Source organism: Neolamprologus multifasciatus, chromosome 14, assembly GCF_963576455.1.
Source record: "Neolamprologus multifasciatus chromosome 14, fNeoMul1.2, whole genome shotgun sequence".
NCBI lineage: Eukaryota > Metazoa > Chordata > Actinopteri > Cichliformes > Cichlidae > Neolamprologus > Neolamprologus multifasciatus.
This window is the reverse complement of record NC_140452.1, coordinates 8,543,126-8,559,756: the sequence shown is the minus strand read 5'-3', so window position 1 is coordinate 8,559,756 and position 16,631 is coordinate 8,543,126. Positions and strand designations below refer to the sequence as shown.

The following is a 16,631-nucleotide window of genomic DNA, read 5'->3' as shown; positions in this document are numbered from 1 at the left end:
TTTTTGGAGAAAGGAGATGAAAGCATCACAACAGTCAGCATCCATCAAAGAGCGCAAAAGTCTGGGAAAAGTCCCGCACATAACGAAGCATGACTTGTTAAAACAGAACGTGAGGCTGTTGTTGTGTCTGCGCTGGGTGATTGGGGCGCAGCAGCGGGTTAAAGAGTTGAATGACAGGCGGATCCTGACGGAGCGCGCTCCGCCGCCGAATTTGATCGACTGATTGTGTGCCTTGCAGCAGTAATGAGCTTTACAGTATGTGCGTAATGTGCCAGGAGCTGATTCGTATGCTGGATGAGCTAGCTAATTGTTCTCAGCGCACATTCCACGGGTCTCATGGCTCCTCTGATTTGGATTCATTTAGCCTTTATTTTACCTCATTATATAGCTCTTTGTTATCGCCAGGTTGTATGAGAGGTGTTCTGTATTGTTGAAACTGACTCTAGTAATTTCATTTTAAAAATCCACTGCTCAACCGTGCGCCGCTCCTCGTAAATACAAAACGGAGTAGGGAGGTGCAAATTTAAACTGAAAGGTGAAATATATTGAGTGGGTTTTGCTGTAACATGAGCTCAATACAAACAAAAACATCTCCTCGTCGCTTCTCTTGTCGTGTCATTTTATTGCTTTCGCCAAAAAGCTGCAGAATCTTTTAATAATTCTTCGCCGCCACAGCAAAAGGCAGACCTCCCCAACTGAACTTGCCACTGAACCGTGGCTCCATCAACCTTGTGCACAAACCAAACGTGAGGAACAGTTGTGAGGGCTTTTTAAAAAAAAAATTCTGGGAGTAGAGCTGGCTCAGAGCAAAGAACAGTAAGGCTAGGAAGAGGATGCGGAGCTCCAGTTTGGTATGTTTGTAAGCCGAAGGATAAGAATGTTCTCTGATGCTGATCCTGTGGTTGCTCTGGATCCCAAACAACAGCAGAGAGAACTGACAAAACCGAGTATTTACACTGGCATTCCAGTGGCAGTCTCTTGTCTGAAAAACAAACAGTACCCTATGCATGGGCCTCATCTTCCTGGAAAACACACTACTGCCAGTGTTTTCTGTGTCTGGCAAAAAAGCAATTCTATCAAACGCTATTTTTCTGGGCATGAAAGCTCCAACAGTCTGTTCTGCTGCATTAGCGGTATGGTCGCACCTTTGATGTTAAAGTTTGCATTTAAATTTGAGAGAAAGGAAACTCCTGACGAGTGATTCATGACTGCTGGGGAGTTTCCACCGCGTTGACTGTGCCATCTGCCCACGGAAACACTTTCTATAAAGACTTTCACTGAATGTTTTTCCTGTTAATCATCATATTTGATTCATCTTCATCCCGTTCGGTGTGACTGTGTGAGAGAAAGTGTATTTGAGCTTGGCATCCACTATCGTGTGGGCAATAGACCCCTGAGGGTAGTACCCCATAAAGGCAGTAATAGTGCTAAGCATGCAGATAGAGGCCTGATTTAGACTGAAAGGCATCTCTAATCGTATGAGTGTCAGCGGTGTTGTGTCATAGATTAGCCAAATGGTTGTCTTTATTTCTTCAGTGATCATCGTGTCTTCCACGTTCGACGCATCTTCTGGCAAGGACTACTGTGCAACATCTCACATTTTATTGCTATTATTATCAGCAGCAGCAGCGATATCCACTGGATTGCTGATATTATATGTTATAAACCTTTTTGTGACAGAACTATGATATTGGTGTTATTGTTATGAACTGTGGAAGGATGCATAATAAGCACCGATCACTAAAACAAGCAAGACAGCGAGAAATATTCAGTATGCTTCACAGAGCCACTCTGTGCTTTAACCTCTTAAGCCCCAAGCCTAACTGATCTCCTGCCTTTTGCCCCCGTATCAGGGGGCATTGGGGCTTAAGAGGTTAAAGAAAGAAAAACAAACATGAAACCTAGAATTAAAAGCCAGAACAAATTAAAAGAAAAAAGCTGAAATAAGACCAAGATAATTGTTTTAGAAACAATTTAAAAAAAGACAATTTTTTTTTTTAAAAAAGTGGAAAAATACATCATAAAGCCTGGCATTTCAATATTTTTCAATTACTGATAAACATTTTTTAAATAATTAAAATTGTTTAAAAAAAACTGGAAAGTGTTTGCAGCATCTCTGTGATTAAATTAAACGAAACCTAAAATTATAACAATGCAAGCTATTTCCAATTCACCTGCTAGTCTCTGCATTGTGTGAACCACTTAACCATTTTGATGTAACCTTCAGGTATATTTGTATGAAACTCACATATTTTACAGGCATATTTGCCAACATTAGTTTGTTACATCATTTTGATGCACATACTGGTGGATTAATCATTAGAAAAACATGCTAATTACAAGTACTGTCAATTTTGTACAACTGTGGCACCCACCCTACATGTGGTGGCTGAGCACTGTGTAGAATTATGTTTTGTAGAGTTTTGTTTCTAGTTAGGAACCTTTTTTGTTTAATCCACTGCATTTGTTCCTCACCACGCTAAAAGAAAAAATATTAAAATGTTAGTTATAAATGTTTATATTTGCCCTGGTGATTCTTACTCGAGTCGTCCCACTTTCCATTGCACAAGCTACAACTACAAGATTGACATATTTCACCTTCAAGTTCTTTTGGCAAACATCTTTTTTTTTTTTTTTTTTAGCACATCCAGTAAATACGAAGCAACATTAGCATTTTTTGTGTTGTGTTTTTTAGGTGACCTGATGAATATTCAGTCTCCCTTTACTGTAGCTCTGTACTTGTCTCCACAAACTCCTTAGGGAAATATCAGCTCGTTTGCTGCTCCATACTGTGTTCACCCGCTAGTTTCTAACTTTGTCTGCCACTTGTTTGGGCAGGTCATGTACAATATGGTTTTACAGCTTTTTTATTTTATTTTCTGTAACTGAAAACTGAAAACAGCTGCCTGCCGCAGCCGAATATGAAACTGCCAGAGCAGCAGCAGTGAAGTGAAACAGTAAAGTTGGGCAGCAAGTTGTAAGCAATGAACTGAAAGGCAATATCAAGCTCCGTAAAGCTGAGTGCTGCTGCAGCGTCTGCCGCTAATTCTCTGTCTGTTCCCTACAAGGAACCAGTTTCTTGCCATTATAAGAATATTGATTACAGCTGCTTTAAGCAACAATCTAAATGCATGCTCGTACCCCGCTGCGCACCACATGATCAACTGCATCATTTATTTAATTTATCAGTAGAAATTTAAAGTTACAAGCAGTTGAACTGGTGATAGATATACTCCTATTATCTAGGATGTTTTTAAAATAAATTTATATCATTATTAGAACAAATATGATTCTGTAATGAATTCAATTCATTTTAAAAGTGATCAATACATTGAAGTCGTGTCTGGTGTATACATCTTTTTTTTAAAAAATCCAAATAAGCAAGGACATTACAAGCTTTGGTCTTCTTCATCTGAGGTGATTAGTGCGTTTGCTGGCTTCAAGGTGCAGACACTGTATTATATGGCTGTGCAGATGCAATAAGCTCCTGTGAATTTGTGAGTCTGTTGGAGTCTGGTTTGTTTGGCGCGCACTTGGTTGTGAGGAGTCTTTGATGTTGTGCTGAAAGATCTGACGCTCTGATCTAAAGCTTGACAGAGATGGCATTACGTGAGACTGCGTCAGAAAATTTAGCATGTGCAATGAAATGTTTCTGCTCGCGTCCGCACGACATCACAGCCGCATGTTCCTCTGTCCTGCGTGTCCTGCTCTCAGAACAGACTCATTCCCATTACAATAAGCTTCAAACATTCCCTTTAAATTGACAGTACAATTCATACTAATGCTGTTGGCGCTGTGGCCGCGCAGTGTATTCCCAAAGTAGTTACAGAGGTGTCTGAGCTGTTTGTGAGAAAGATGTGGAAAAGCCATTACAACTTAAACTGTGTAAATTGCCGCAACCAAATGTGACCACCGCAAGTCATGTGGGTGGTACGCTAACAACGGAGTCAAACTTGCCCGAAACACAGAGACAGACAAACATGGCTGTGCATATAAATGTGTGTATGCTGCTGCATTATAGTGTTCATTTGTTTATGCTGGGTGCCAGTGGGGGCAAGCAAAGATTAAAGTGGTAACTTTAACCTATAGAAGATGGAGTCAGTGTTGACAAAAAAAATTGAGTGAACAGGAACAAAAGGGAATGCGGCGAAAAAGCAGCATGGCAGCAGAGGGTACGAGGGTTTAGAAACTCTTTGATTGATCATAAAGGTGCTGATATTCCCCTAACAAGCCAAGCAAACCGAGTCTCTGAAGAATTTCTTTTCAAAACGATGACCAACAGTTGTTAACCCACATACACAAACGATTCACATACCGTACAGACAGCTTCACTTTGGGAACTGGTTAGAAAAGTTTATTTCCCTCGAAGCCAGCAGGTCTCTGCACAGTACGCAGCCCGTTTTATTGCTGACAGCTTCACAGCGGTCTAGCTTTAAAGGGTCAGTTTAGCAGGTTATTTGTGTTTTTCACACAATTACAGTAGACGTTATTGGTATTTTATTTTACAGAGAAAATAAGAAAAATAATAACACCTGTCGGCGGCAGTTTTGCCGGAAGTTTCTAAAACAAGAAACATTTTAACGTCGACTTTTCCAGCCCACTGCTTCTGGTAATTGCATTAATATTGGATTCATCGAGTTGCACGTCTCACAAATTATGTTTAATACCAGCATTCTGCATGATTGCAGAAAGGCAGGTGTCCTTCATCTAGCAAGGCGGATTGGAAGGGATTAGAAGGTGGATTAAAGGTTCGATTGATGCGGGAGACGAGAGTTTGCATCTGATCAGGGATATTATTTTTTTATCACGGTCTTTTGTAGTTTCCTGTTCTAAAGCGCGCATCAGTTTTCCTTGCTATAGCTGAGATATTTAGTCAAAGTTCTTTTTTTTTATTAGAACGTCAAAAGTTAAAACAAAAGAACTAGATCTAAAAATACAAATAAACCCTGGAATATTAGACCCTGACAACAAGTAAGTGAATCTGACAAATGTGTTTTTCTGGTTTGTTTGAGCCATCTTTTTAAGGTTGCTTTCCCTTTAGAAAGAGAAACAAGAATTAATTGACATCGTTATCATATAAGCTGTGGGTGCAAGAAAATAACTCCTTTTTACGTGAGGGCACACAGAAGCCGCGAAAGATGACCACATTTGTTGATTGCAATCACGCACGGAGCCACTGGGCTTAACCTCACAGCGCAGTCTATATGTAGTCGCTGTGTCTCAGCAGGTCGTATGATACAGTACGTAGCTGTAGAAGGAGGAAGTCAAACAAATGAACCTGTGCGAGTTTGTTTGCTTCTAACTCACTCCTAGATATGTTCTCCCTTTGATCACATGGATTTCAGCTTGTTTCCCTCCCACATCCACCAAACATACAATCACGGGGATCGGAGACCAAATTGCCTGTTGGTATGAATGCGAACGTGTACCCGAGCGAGCCTCACAGTCACCGAGGCTAATTGGAATCCAAATATAGAAAAATAACCTGCGTTTTACCCACAGTACTCGTAGTCATGGTTATACCTCCATGGGGAAAAGTTTGAATGTAGACACCATCCAGACTCATAGCGGTGCTCCTTTTTCTTTCTTTCTTTTTGCCTGATGTGTGTTAAGTTTGTGTGAGTGCCCCTGGCCTGTCATTGCGGCACATCAGCAGTAGTAACAGGTGGTCCCCGTGGAGGGCAGACTGACAGGTAGATAATGATCAAAGAGGCCGTTTCCTGTGTTTCATGTCGGGCTCAGAGAAGGACACATCTGTACTGCCAGTGCCTCTACTTTTCTAATGGGCTCGGGTTGCAGAAAGCTCATCTCACACACATGTGCATGACTGCATGTGCGAGCACAAACTTTAGTCATTTTGAGACCCCTCGCATTAACAGCTACTAACACATTTCTCAGATCTCCCCCGTGCCACACTCCCTCCCTTTTAATAAATCGCTGAACTCTTGCCGCCTGCACGCTGACTCTCCGTCATCTCAAACTGTCACCTGAACTGTATCACACATCCATAAAATATTAACCTCAAGGGAAAACACAGGCAAAAAAACCCCCACCTTGTCGTTCTCCCGTTTGACCCACCTCCCCCCTCCTCCGCAAGTAAGCAGTACTATCTCTCAGACTCAGGTGCCCAGCCACTCACGGATATCTTACCCTCAATCTTGTGTCCACAGTCGCCACTGGCTGCGTGGACTGGTTTGTACTCTCCTCTGCTCTGTTCAGCCTGCCAGTTTCTGTTTAATCAATTCAGATTGTATTTGAAGGAGGCCAAATCTCATCTCAGGTTGGGATGTTGTTGGAAATGAAGTGCATCCTGGACGATGGGTGTAAAAACAGCTTCACTTTATCTGGTAGATTAAAACTTCAGGGTCACGGTAATCTGTCTTAATGAAACTGTCAAGTAATCCGAGAATCTGTAAACTCCACGTGTCACGTCGGCGTCCTGGGCACCCTTTCGTGCGTACGTGTATATTTTAGCTGACTGAATTTAAACGGGATTTTTAAATATCTGATTGGCAGACCAGAGGGTTATGTGATTGCTTTGAGAGGTAGATTAACTAGCAATTAACCAATGTTAAGGTAATTGCGTAGCCAATCAAATAAAACTCAAAGCAGGTACGCGGGAAGCATGAGGCGCTGATTTAATCATCTATAAGCACTACTTCTCTATGCGCTCTTAGGTTTGATCTGTTGGCACTCTTAATATTCGAGGATTTATTTTGAAATTGCATTTCTGCAAGCAGTTTTATTTATTTGCAGCATTCACACCTTTGTACCAGCGACCTCAGCAGTGGTCTATCAGGATCCAGCAAGCCTTTCACTGACGCAGATGTCATTTTAAATCAGCTTTTACAAATGATGATTCACTCAAACCTCAGCTTGAACCTTTCCCTCGCACAAAATGGTACAAAAGATCTTTTCATGGATCTCAGATTGCACGCTTCTCTGGAACCGAAATTCTCTTAAACCTTATCAAACGCTATATCAAACATACATTTAAAAAGTAGGTCGCGCAGTTGTCGCACACATGCTCTATTTTATTCTGTTATTAGAAATCATACAAACCAATTTAAGCCCTGTTGACCCAGTTTTCTTTAAAATAGTTGCAAGGTCACAGATTGTCTGATAGGATTACACACAATATTTGATGCATTTTAAGCATGTTCCAACAGTTTCTTAGAGTTGTAACATATTTACAGTGTGTTAATTCTTTTTAGGGCTGCAGAAATTAAGTTTGAGGCTTAATAAATGACTTTTTGCATAAATGCAAGATGGAAATTGAAAGCGCAACTCTTTTTTTTGCCTGTTTCACTTGTGCTGACTGTATATTATTGTAGGGTTTTATAATATAAAGCACCTTAAGGTGACTTGTTGTGATTTGCCACTATTTAAAAAAATGAATATATGCTAAGCTGTATTATCTGTTGGAAACACATTGTTAATGTAGCTCTAAACTGTCAAATTCTGGGCTTCTTCTAGATTCAGTTTACACATTTCCCTGAAATTCAGTCTGACATATAGTCTTTAGTCAGGCAGAAAAATTGGAATCCCCATTAAGAGTGTTTTGCTGTACAGGACAAGTTTTAATTCACTCTCCCAACAGTGGGATAGTGGGATTTAAGAGGTTAGGTAGTTCAAACATCAAACATGATTTGATCATTGGCCAGCCACGGATCTGGTTGATCTCCTTCCGTTACAGTGGATGTTTTCCAGAGTTAAAAATTGTATACACAAAACCCAAGTTCGCAAGATGTACTGGAGCGCGTTCAAAACAAATTATTTGTGGTTTATATTTGATCTTAGTTCTCTCCCTTTCTTCAAAATGATTTATTATCGTCGCTGATGTAGCTGCGTAATGTCTCTGACAGATGTGTGCAATAATACAGTACCATACAAGTTCATTATGGCTCGTGTGCCGTGAAATGCATCTTGTGTAAGTCTTGGTCACGTTTGTGTCGGGCTGAATAAGGTTTGGAAGCGTTTCACATGATGCAATGGATGTGTAATGACCTAGAGTGCAATGCACATGGAGGAAAAAAAAAGGGTAATGTTGAAAACCTCAAAAGTTAAGTTTGAGATTATGAAGCAGTTTTTGCAGACAGATAAAAAGAGGGCATCACGGAAGAATGGAAACGGAGGTTTTTATTCCATTAACCGTAGCACGATGCTAACTCACGAAGCACATCTGAAGCTGTATTTACATTTACCTAAAGCTGCATTCAGTCGCAGGCTGTCTGCCTCTTCTAAAAAGGGCTTGTCAACAAACACCAGTGAACTCGAGGCTGACCCTTTTTTGCACAACCCAGAGCTGGCAGCTGATCCCTCTGAAAACCGACTGAATCTCTGAAAGGGGAGCAAGAGATGCATAGCTGGCAAGCATGGAAAGCTTCAAATGATTGATAGCCATTTGTTTTGCCTGCTTAATACAACATAAACTCTCCAGCGATTCATCACCGGAGTGAGGGGTTTTTCACGGTGCCTCTGCAAAGCCCACTAAAAATAATTCATTTTCTGCGTGCTACGAGCCAGGCGCTAATGTTAAATATTCATGCGGGTCCAGTCTAAATGATGTGGCCATTGGCACACAGTTAGAGCACACTCTGTGGAAGGGAGGAAATGTCAAGCTGTGAATAAATGAAAGCAGTGAAGCCGTATATTACCCTGCCATTGTGAATTTACTATAGTTGCCATTTTGTCCAGCCACTTCAAATGGATCTCTTTTATAATCAATACACTCAGTAAAACATCGAACATATTGCCACGTTGGCAAAAAATCTCGGCTCGCTGTGTTTGCCCATCCTTTATTCAGTGTTTGTATTTGTTTCCTAATTTGTGCCTCATGAATGTTAACCGAGGGCTTTGTGCTGTTCCTCTTGTAGCAGTGTTCAGCACCGGCAACTAAGCCGACTCTCCTCAAGGATGTCGATGCACTTTGAGCCCATCTTGTCACATTAATCAATATAGCTTGTGCCTATGCAGCTGTTGTGTATTGACTGCCACATCAGTCAGATGCATTCGTTTTTGAGATGTTTTCACTGCAAGCTGATATGAGAAGATGTTGTCATGGTTGCACAGAAATTGTTTTGAAACGCTATAGGTCATCTTGTGCCATGATATCAGTAAGCACAGTGGAGGGAAAGGGCAAAATATAATAGAACTTACTGGGTTGAATATCCATTTAGAGAAACTCAAATAGAGAGCATAATGTCCGCTGTGCATCATTTGGATGGAATAGGAAATGCTAAATGGCCTCATATTGACAGACACACTCCCCCTGTATTCATTTTTATCGCGTGCGCACACATTCGCACGTGCGCGCGCGCCACTCACATCCACGCACACGTTTCTTTTCTGCAGTCTCTGACTAATGAGGCCTGGGGCTGGAGATGGTTCCATCAAGGAACTTCCCCCCTCTCGTTCTCCTCTCTCTCTCTCTCGTTCTCAAACACGCACCTGATTGATAGCAGTGATTTGACTGAGAAAAGGGAAATGGGAAATTGAAAAATGGTGGGAGAAGATTGGAAACAACGTGCTGATTATAAACTCTGTGAGGAAACAAAAGGCTTTTCCTCTGCCTTTTCTCTTAGCTCTGAGGTAGCAGGTGTGTGTCTGACAGGTGCCTGATTGAGGCGCACAAAAGACATTACAACTGCAAACAAATGGACGTATTTAGCGTCCCCGGATGCAGTTAACGTTTTGGGCTGATAGAAGTGATTACGAGTATATGAGCACACGCAGCCGGGGAATGGGCCCAGGTGTTTGGGTGAGTGGAGCAAGAAGGCGGCCACGTTATTGTTGTGATGATAATAATCCATCTATACAATTAATGGTAGGCCATCAACAAGGTCATCAGCCTTTGGAGATGTATTTAATATGTCTCATATTGCAATAATAGAGCCTTTCTGCGCTGGCGACAGATACACAGGAGGTGCAAGACCGCACAGATTTATCATCATGAGAAAAAAAAAGAAAAGAAAAGAAGCGTGAGCGAAAAAGTGAGAACAACAGACGCTGTGTTCCAAATTCGCTGATTTACAAAATAACCTCAGTTACCTCGATGCCATCGCCATTTATTCTGGTCTTTTTATGTTTATGCTCTTGTGTTTCATGATCAAAAAAAACCCCCAAAACCACAAAAGAAACCCCAGCGCTTTCACAACAGTGGCATAAATTAGCCACTGCCTCCTTTTGGAAAGCCTTTGTGTATTCCATAAATAAGGGAGCATCTTGGCTGAAGCCCCGGTGGTTTAATATTCTCTGAGAGCTTCCAGACAGTGAGTGGTGGTGCAGCAGCTGTCTCTTGACCCTGCCGGACCCCCACTTACCCCTCTGACCAGCTCCTTTCCACTGGGCAGGCTGTGGCGATGACAAGCCTGTCAGAAGCTTCTCCTAACGTCCTAATTACCCCTCACACACACATACACGCAGGCGTGCTTGCACAGATGTACACACACTTCCAAGTGAGTAAGCAGATATGCTGGCAGACAAGCTAAAAAAGGACGCACTCACGTTCTCACCGTTTCCTGCTTGAGTATTGCTCATGTGAATTTTCCTTGCAAGAGACCGCACATCAGGTGAGGCATTGCAGTGTAACCAGAACAGCAGTGGTTCTTCCCCATAGACAGTTCTTGGAGTCTTGATCTGAAACATTTCTTGTTTCTTTTTTTTTTTTATCTGGGCACAATCAGAGCGTCGGTTTCTCTACTGTGATAACAAACGTGGCACTCCTGCTGCAACTTTTTTTTAAAAACTGACACCAGGCTGAAAAGAGGTTTCAAAGTGCCTGCTGCCTCTGAGCAGAAAAAAAAGACACCAAAAAGTTGCAGCATCACCCGAAATAGACAACGTGAATGAGATGTGATGTGTCACTTTGCCAGAGGTTAAGCTTTGCTTCGGCTTAGAACACGAGTCTCTTCCCTGGTGCATGGTTTTGGGTGCAGAGCGTAGTGCTGCACTTAAGTCCGTGCTCAGTCAACTAGTCTTGTTAACATAACAGAGTGGATCATTGTGCCTGGTAGGGAAAAAAAAAGGAAATCATTGTACCTCCCAGCAAAAGCAGTTGCTAAGTGATTCATAGACCCCGATAGTTACTGCATTTGTCACAATCAGCATGACTTAATCGTGTGCTGCTATACCGTTCTCCCTTCCTCATATTGTGCCGATTTGCGATATATCTTTTGGAAAAGTGTTGTTTTGTAATTCTTGTCGGATCACCTTTAGTTCGACACATCTAAAGCAACCACTGTCTCTTTTATTTTGCTTTTATTTTCGCCACTTTTCTTGGTAACAGGGATTGTGCGGTGCCTATCATGTGAGACCGTGTGGAAGAGCAGCCTGGCATCCACACTCATCAGAAATTTGTTAGCAGCTTTTTTTTTTAAACACACGCACACACACCCCACCCCCTTGCTTTTTTTTTTCTCTTTATGACACGACTGTAAGACGCGAACACTACCTGAGCTGTGCGGAGCTGTCATGATGGCGGTTGGCTGCTGTTTGCAATTTTTTTTCTCTTTTTTTCTGTCAGCCGCAGAGACATTTTCATGTGTATTGTGAATGACAGCACCCAGTCAGGTACACCGATGATATTATTCACCTTTTATGCTTTCAAAGGCGTTTCTAACACTGACATGTCTTAATTTGAAAATTGTATTCACAAGAACGCAAATCTCTGGGAATTTCTGTGCAAATGCAGATGCCCATAGCACTTCACTGAGGGGGGGGGGGACAGGGCACCGAATTCAATATAGCTACTTTTTTCTTTTTTTATCTGACAGCATTTCTGAAGGATTACCCTTTAATCTCCCAACGCAGAGACTCGCGTCAGCTACATGTGTCTTGCTGGCGCTGCTCACACATTCAAGCAATAGATTGGACCTTTACAAAGCATATCCCATTAACACAGAGCAATTACCCACTTCTTTGGGGATATTTGCAAAATCTCCTTTTTGTTGCGGTTTATCAAGCAGAAACATGCTTTGCATCTCCTGTAAGCCTACTTGATTATAATGTCTCAATTGACTCAGGGGAAATTTAATCTGCATATTCTTGGCCGTGTTTACAGGTGAGCATTTTCTGATATTTCACTGACTGGTTGGGCTGGATTAAGTAGTACTGGAGAGGTGATAATAAAAGAAGTGGGTCAAGTACATAAATGACATGCAACTTAATTAGTTCTGCCATTTTACAGAGTAGAAAATAGCTCTTTTTTAGTATAACAAGAGCACACAATCTTGAGAGGTCCACTCAGAAGCTTTTTTGAGATTTAGGCCTTATTATTCAGTCTTAATTGGCGGATGACGTTGGCTCCATTATCGTAGCGATTAAGCTGCTCGGTAGCTGTTATGATTTCTACCACGTCAACTTTTAAGTCATCTGCTTGACTAAATGTTATGTAATCCCAACTCAGGTCTGTTTGCTTTTTTAAAAGGTTTTTAGGTGTGAATTAATGGCTATGTTTATGACACATTAAGCAGTGAGTAAGCCTAATATTATTTCCTTAGGCTCAGTAGACTTTTTAGTCTTTGTGTTTTGCAACAACCCATAACTCAAAGAAGTAGGTTGATTTATACCAAAGGAATGACTCACTTCCCAAATGGGAAAATAAATCCTTTATTTTGGTAGATAAGAAAGGTCTCCCACCTGAGAACTGTTGGCACTGAACTTTTGTCTGAGCACCCACAGACTGTAACTACAGATGGGCTTAGCCACCTTTCACAATGTAGCTGCAAACATTTTTATTTATTTATTTATTTTATTTTTGAGAAGTGATCATAGTTTGGATGAGAGGGCAAAATGCTGAGACAGCAGCTAATGCTTGTTTAATGAGGTGTATCCATGTATACTGCTTGGGTGCATCCCACAGTCAGTATCTGCTAATTTATGCTAAGTAATATACAAATAAAATGTTAAAGAAAAGCAGGAGCGCTTTGTTGGTGCTGACGACATAGCAGGCCATAATAATTGAACTGAAACTCCAACCCCACAGGCATGACAGAGAGGTGGCTCTGTCATGCCAAGCTGCTAATAATGGATAGCATTATAGCTTAATGTAGCTTAAATAGGCGGGCTGTTAAAACAGTTATACACTATTGGAGATAAATTATCTGAACTTCAGGAGCAGGACCGCGCCTCCAAACACGCCCCTTCTGGATCTTATCTATATATGACGACCCAGTTCTACAAGCTGTTCGTTCCCGCTTTCGTGCCACATCCTCCCTCCCTTTTTTTCAATTCTTTCACTTCTTCACTTCTTATTAGTACATGAGGATCTGCCAGGCCTGGGAGCTGCATCGAGGCCTTCCCCAAACCGCAGCTTAATTCTTGATGAAGCCATTCGCCTTTATCTACTAAAAAACGCTGCCAAACCTAAAATGAGAACATGGGCCCAGCTAGTGAATTGTCATGATGTAAAATATTAGCTTTGGGGATTAAAACTGCACTTTTTGTACTGGTTTAAAAGCTGCTATAAAAAAAAAACCTGATCATTGATCATTTTAACTCGCGAGTCTTCGGGGCCTGACTCACCTTTGAACCCTGCATCAAGTGGCCATCAGAGGAACTGCTGCCTTGACATTTGAGTCTTCATTTTTCAGCCCTGGAGTTGCTATTTGTATGCACACTATTAGGCCAATAGGCTTCCTACAGTATAAACCTGGAATGTCTGCAAATTTGTTTTGCTGCTGATAAATGAATCTTAGCTTTCAGCTAAAGTATGGAGCGTGCTCAGATGTCATGAAGACGCCTCCAACCATTTCATCTGCAGTTCACAGAAAAAAATAAATGGCATCTATAAAGCATGTCTGCGGAAACTGAACAAATTGTTTAATAGGGATTTCAAACTAGTTACAACTGATAAGAAAGACTAGAGTAAAGTGTTAGAGACTGGTTTTTGATCTTGTTTGTGAGGAAAGCAGAGTTTCTTTCATCAGTTTGCTTTGTGAAAATTCTGACCTCAAAAGTCGCCTGTGTTTATTGGGTCCACTCTGCAGGAGTCCGCTTCTCCATCCGATTTCCTTGAAGAGAAAAAGTTTGAAGCCCACCTCTGATCCTACTAATTAAATGAAAACACAGTGGGCTACCCACAGTAAGACAGCATTACTCCACACACATATGCACTGTCGCAAAGGTAACCAGTGTGGGTGTCTCTATGGGGAACTACACAAAGCTCCAACATCCCACTCCGTTGTGTCCTCTTATGCAGTGCGATCACACACTAGGTTGACATGCAACACGCTGCAGATCATGAGCATAAATAAGCAAGGGATGTTTTACCTGAAAGGAAGAACATTAATTCAAAGGCATCACTCTAGTACTGAGAAGAAATGTTGCCTCATTAGTGTTACCCCACTGCTTTTACCGAGCAGTAGGAAGAGAGAGAGAGAGGCTATGTGCCACTCTTGCCACACAGACATTTGTCTCCGGAGATCTTCGTTTGCCTCAGTGACTAAAAAACAGCATGCATTATTATGGATTCACTGGGGTGGCAATGGGTTGAACGCAGACCCCTGAATACTGGTGCACTTAGAGCCTCACTTCGTATAGAAAACATACTGCGGTGCAAGAGTCTGCCCTTTCAAATGCTCACAATGAGCCGGTTTCCAGCAGGAAATGTAGCATCAATGTAGGTGGAGAGTGTGAAATGCTCCACTTTTGTGTTTCTGAACATAATGTTGCTCATTGTGCAGAACGGGAAGATGAGATTTGGATGAAAAGGAAAAGAGGTGAGGCGACAAGGACAGACATTATTTGGAGGACGGTTAGCCTGCCTGCTCTCATCCAGCGTGATTGACATATTGGTGCAATGGGTGCACTCGCACGAATGCCATCACATGCATTTCCCCAGAAATCTGTCTATCAGCACTGTCTAAGCAGAGCGACAGCCATGACATCTAATCACAGGCGAGCTGGCACCTCATAACTTCTACCTAATGTGCTGCAGGTACAGAGGAGAGAAGGGGAGCGCTGCACGACAGCACCCCCGCCACCAAAACACTATTTATAGCCCCTTCAGAGGCCACCAGCAGGAAGTGGATCATACTGAAGGGTTAGGGAAGGTGTCACTACACTATATCACAAGTCTCTGTGTTTAGATATAGGTCTCTGTTGACAAGATTAAACACTGAGATGCCCCGCTATCAGGCCGACGCATTTTTCTGGGTTACAGTCCTGACAAAATATTGCAGCAAAACGAGGGCAGACATGGTACACATACAAGATGATAATGAGTCATTTACATAATGTTGCTACAACATTATAATTACCTGGCAATTAAAGCAGCTCAAAAGCCTCATTATGGACTGTCCTGAGGGCTGGTTGGACTGGGATACATGCAGCGTGCTCGTTCAAGCTCAAGTCTATCAACGTCTATTATTCGTGAGTTTTTTTTGTTTTTTTTTTACATCAACTGCCCAGAAGCCTCATTCTGGTGAATTATCACATATAAGGAAGTTTTGGCTGACACGCTGTGTTTTAGATGAAGCAAAGCTTTAAGTTAGCGAGATATCGTTGCGGGCTCCTGGACAACGTTCAAAATTTGTTTCCCATCATGTGTGATTTGTCACTCACATTTTTGTGTCCCGAGGGACTTGCTGACACGTCGAAAATGCACAAAGGAGCCATAACAAGGACATGTGTCATACCTTACACCCTTATTAAGCCAGCAATGACAAGTTAGACAGGCAGTCACTTCACCATACTGTACAGCACGCTTGGCACTCAAGCTCTCATTGCTCACAGCCAGAGTAAAGAAGCACCAAAGTCTGTGTGAAATGTCAATATAATAAAAGATGGTGCGAAATATAAAAATGTAGATGTGCAGCAAGGGGCAAGAGATTTGTGTGTGTGTGCATGTGTGTGTGTCAGAGTTGTTTATGAATAGCAGACAATGAATGATGGAAGCTCTCCCGAGGGTACAGGCCCTGAGCAATGCTGCGGGGACTTGGGAACGCGCCAGTCTCCCATGCCCTGTGAGATGCCAGTTTGGGTGGGCACCGTTCCGAATGGGTGCTCTCTTCTCCAGGATACACGGCGGGTCCCAGGGGAGCGTCTCCAGGCAGTGGCTGCTCCACAGTGGGGCTGGCTGGAATCTCAATCAGGGACACAAGGGGTAGAAAGCAAAGTCCAAATATTCCCTCTGTACCTCTATATTGATGTAACATCGGAAAATAGATGAAGGCAGGAAAATGGCTCATTACGTCGGGATCGCACACACCTGTGGAAAAATGACTCATTATGACGGCTTTTGTATTTGTCTTAATTGGTGGGAAATTACACAAATAGCATATGGAGCTTGAATTTAATGAATTTCAACAAGCCTATTTAAAAATTATGAATACGCTTTTTGTTACCAGTGGAATATAGCTCCCTGCTTACATCCTGTCTGCTCACAACTTGTCTGGTTTTTTTTTTCTCCCCTTTTCTCTTCTCCTCTCCTTCTCACCTGTGCTGCAACAGGAGCTGCTGAAACCCTGACAGGTAATCTTTCTTTTTGCTACCTGCTGTTCATTTGGACGTGCTTGCTTCTGTCTGTGTCTGTTGATTGGCTGTCCATTGCGGTTTGTTCATCTGTGCATATTTACATGAATGGCTGGTTATGTTCATAACGTTTCTTTTCAGGAAGGAGGAGATAGCCG

At 42.1% G+C, this 16,631-nt stretch overlaps 1 protein-coding gene across 3 annotated transcripts in view; it reads left to right on the top strand.

The window, feature by feature from the left end:
• Positions 1-16,631, top strand: part of cadm1b (cell adhesion molecule 1b) — a 171,601-nt gene that overhangs the window by 96,835 nt on the left and 58,135 nt on the right. For 2 of the 3 annotated variants that reach the window (XM_085131687.1, XM_085131685.1), the window contains exon 2: positions 16,453-16,473. The exons of the other annotated variant lie outside the window; for it this stretch is intronic. In XM_085131687.1, the coding sequence (XP_084987813.1) occupies positions 16,453-16,473 (21 nt within the window). The remainder of the gene's footprint in view (positions 1-16,452; positions 16,474-16,631) is intronic. 3 annotated transcript variants of the gene reach the window in all.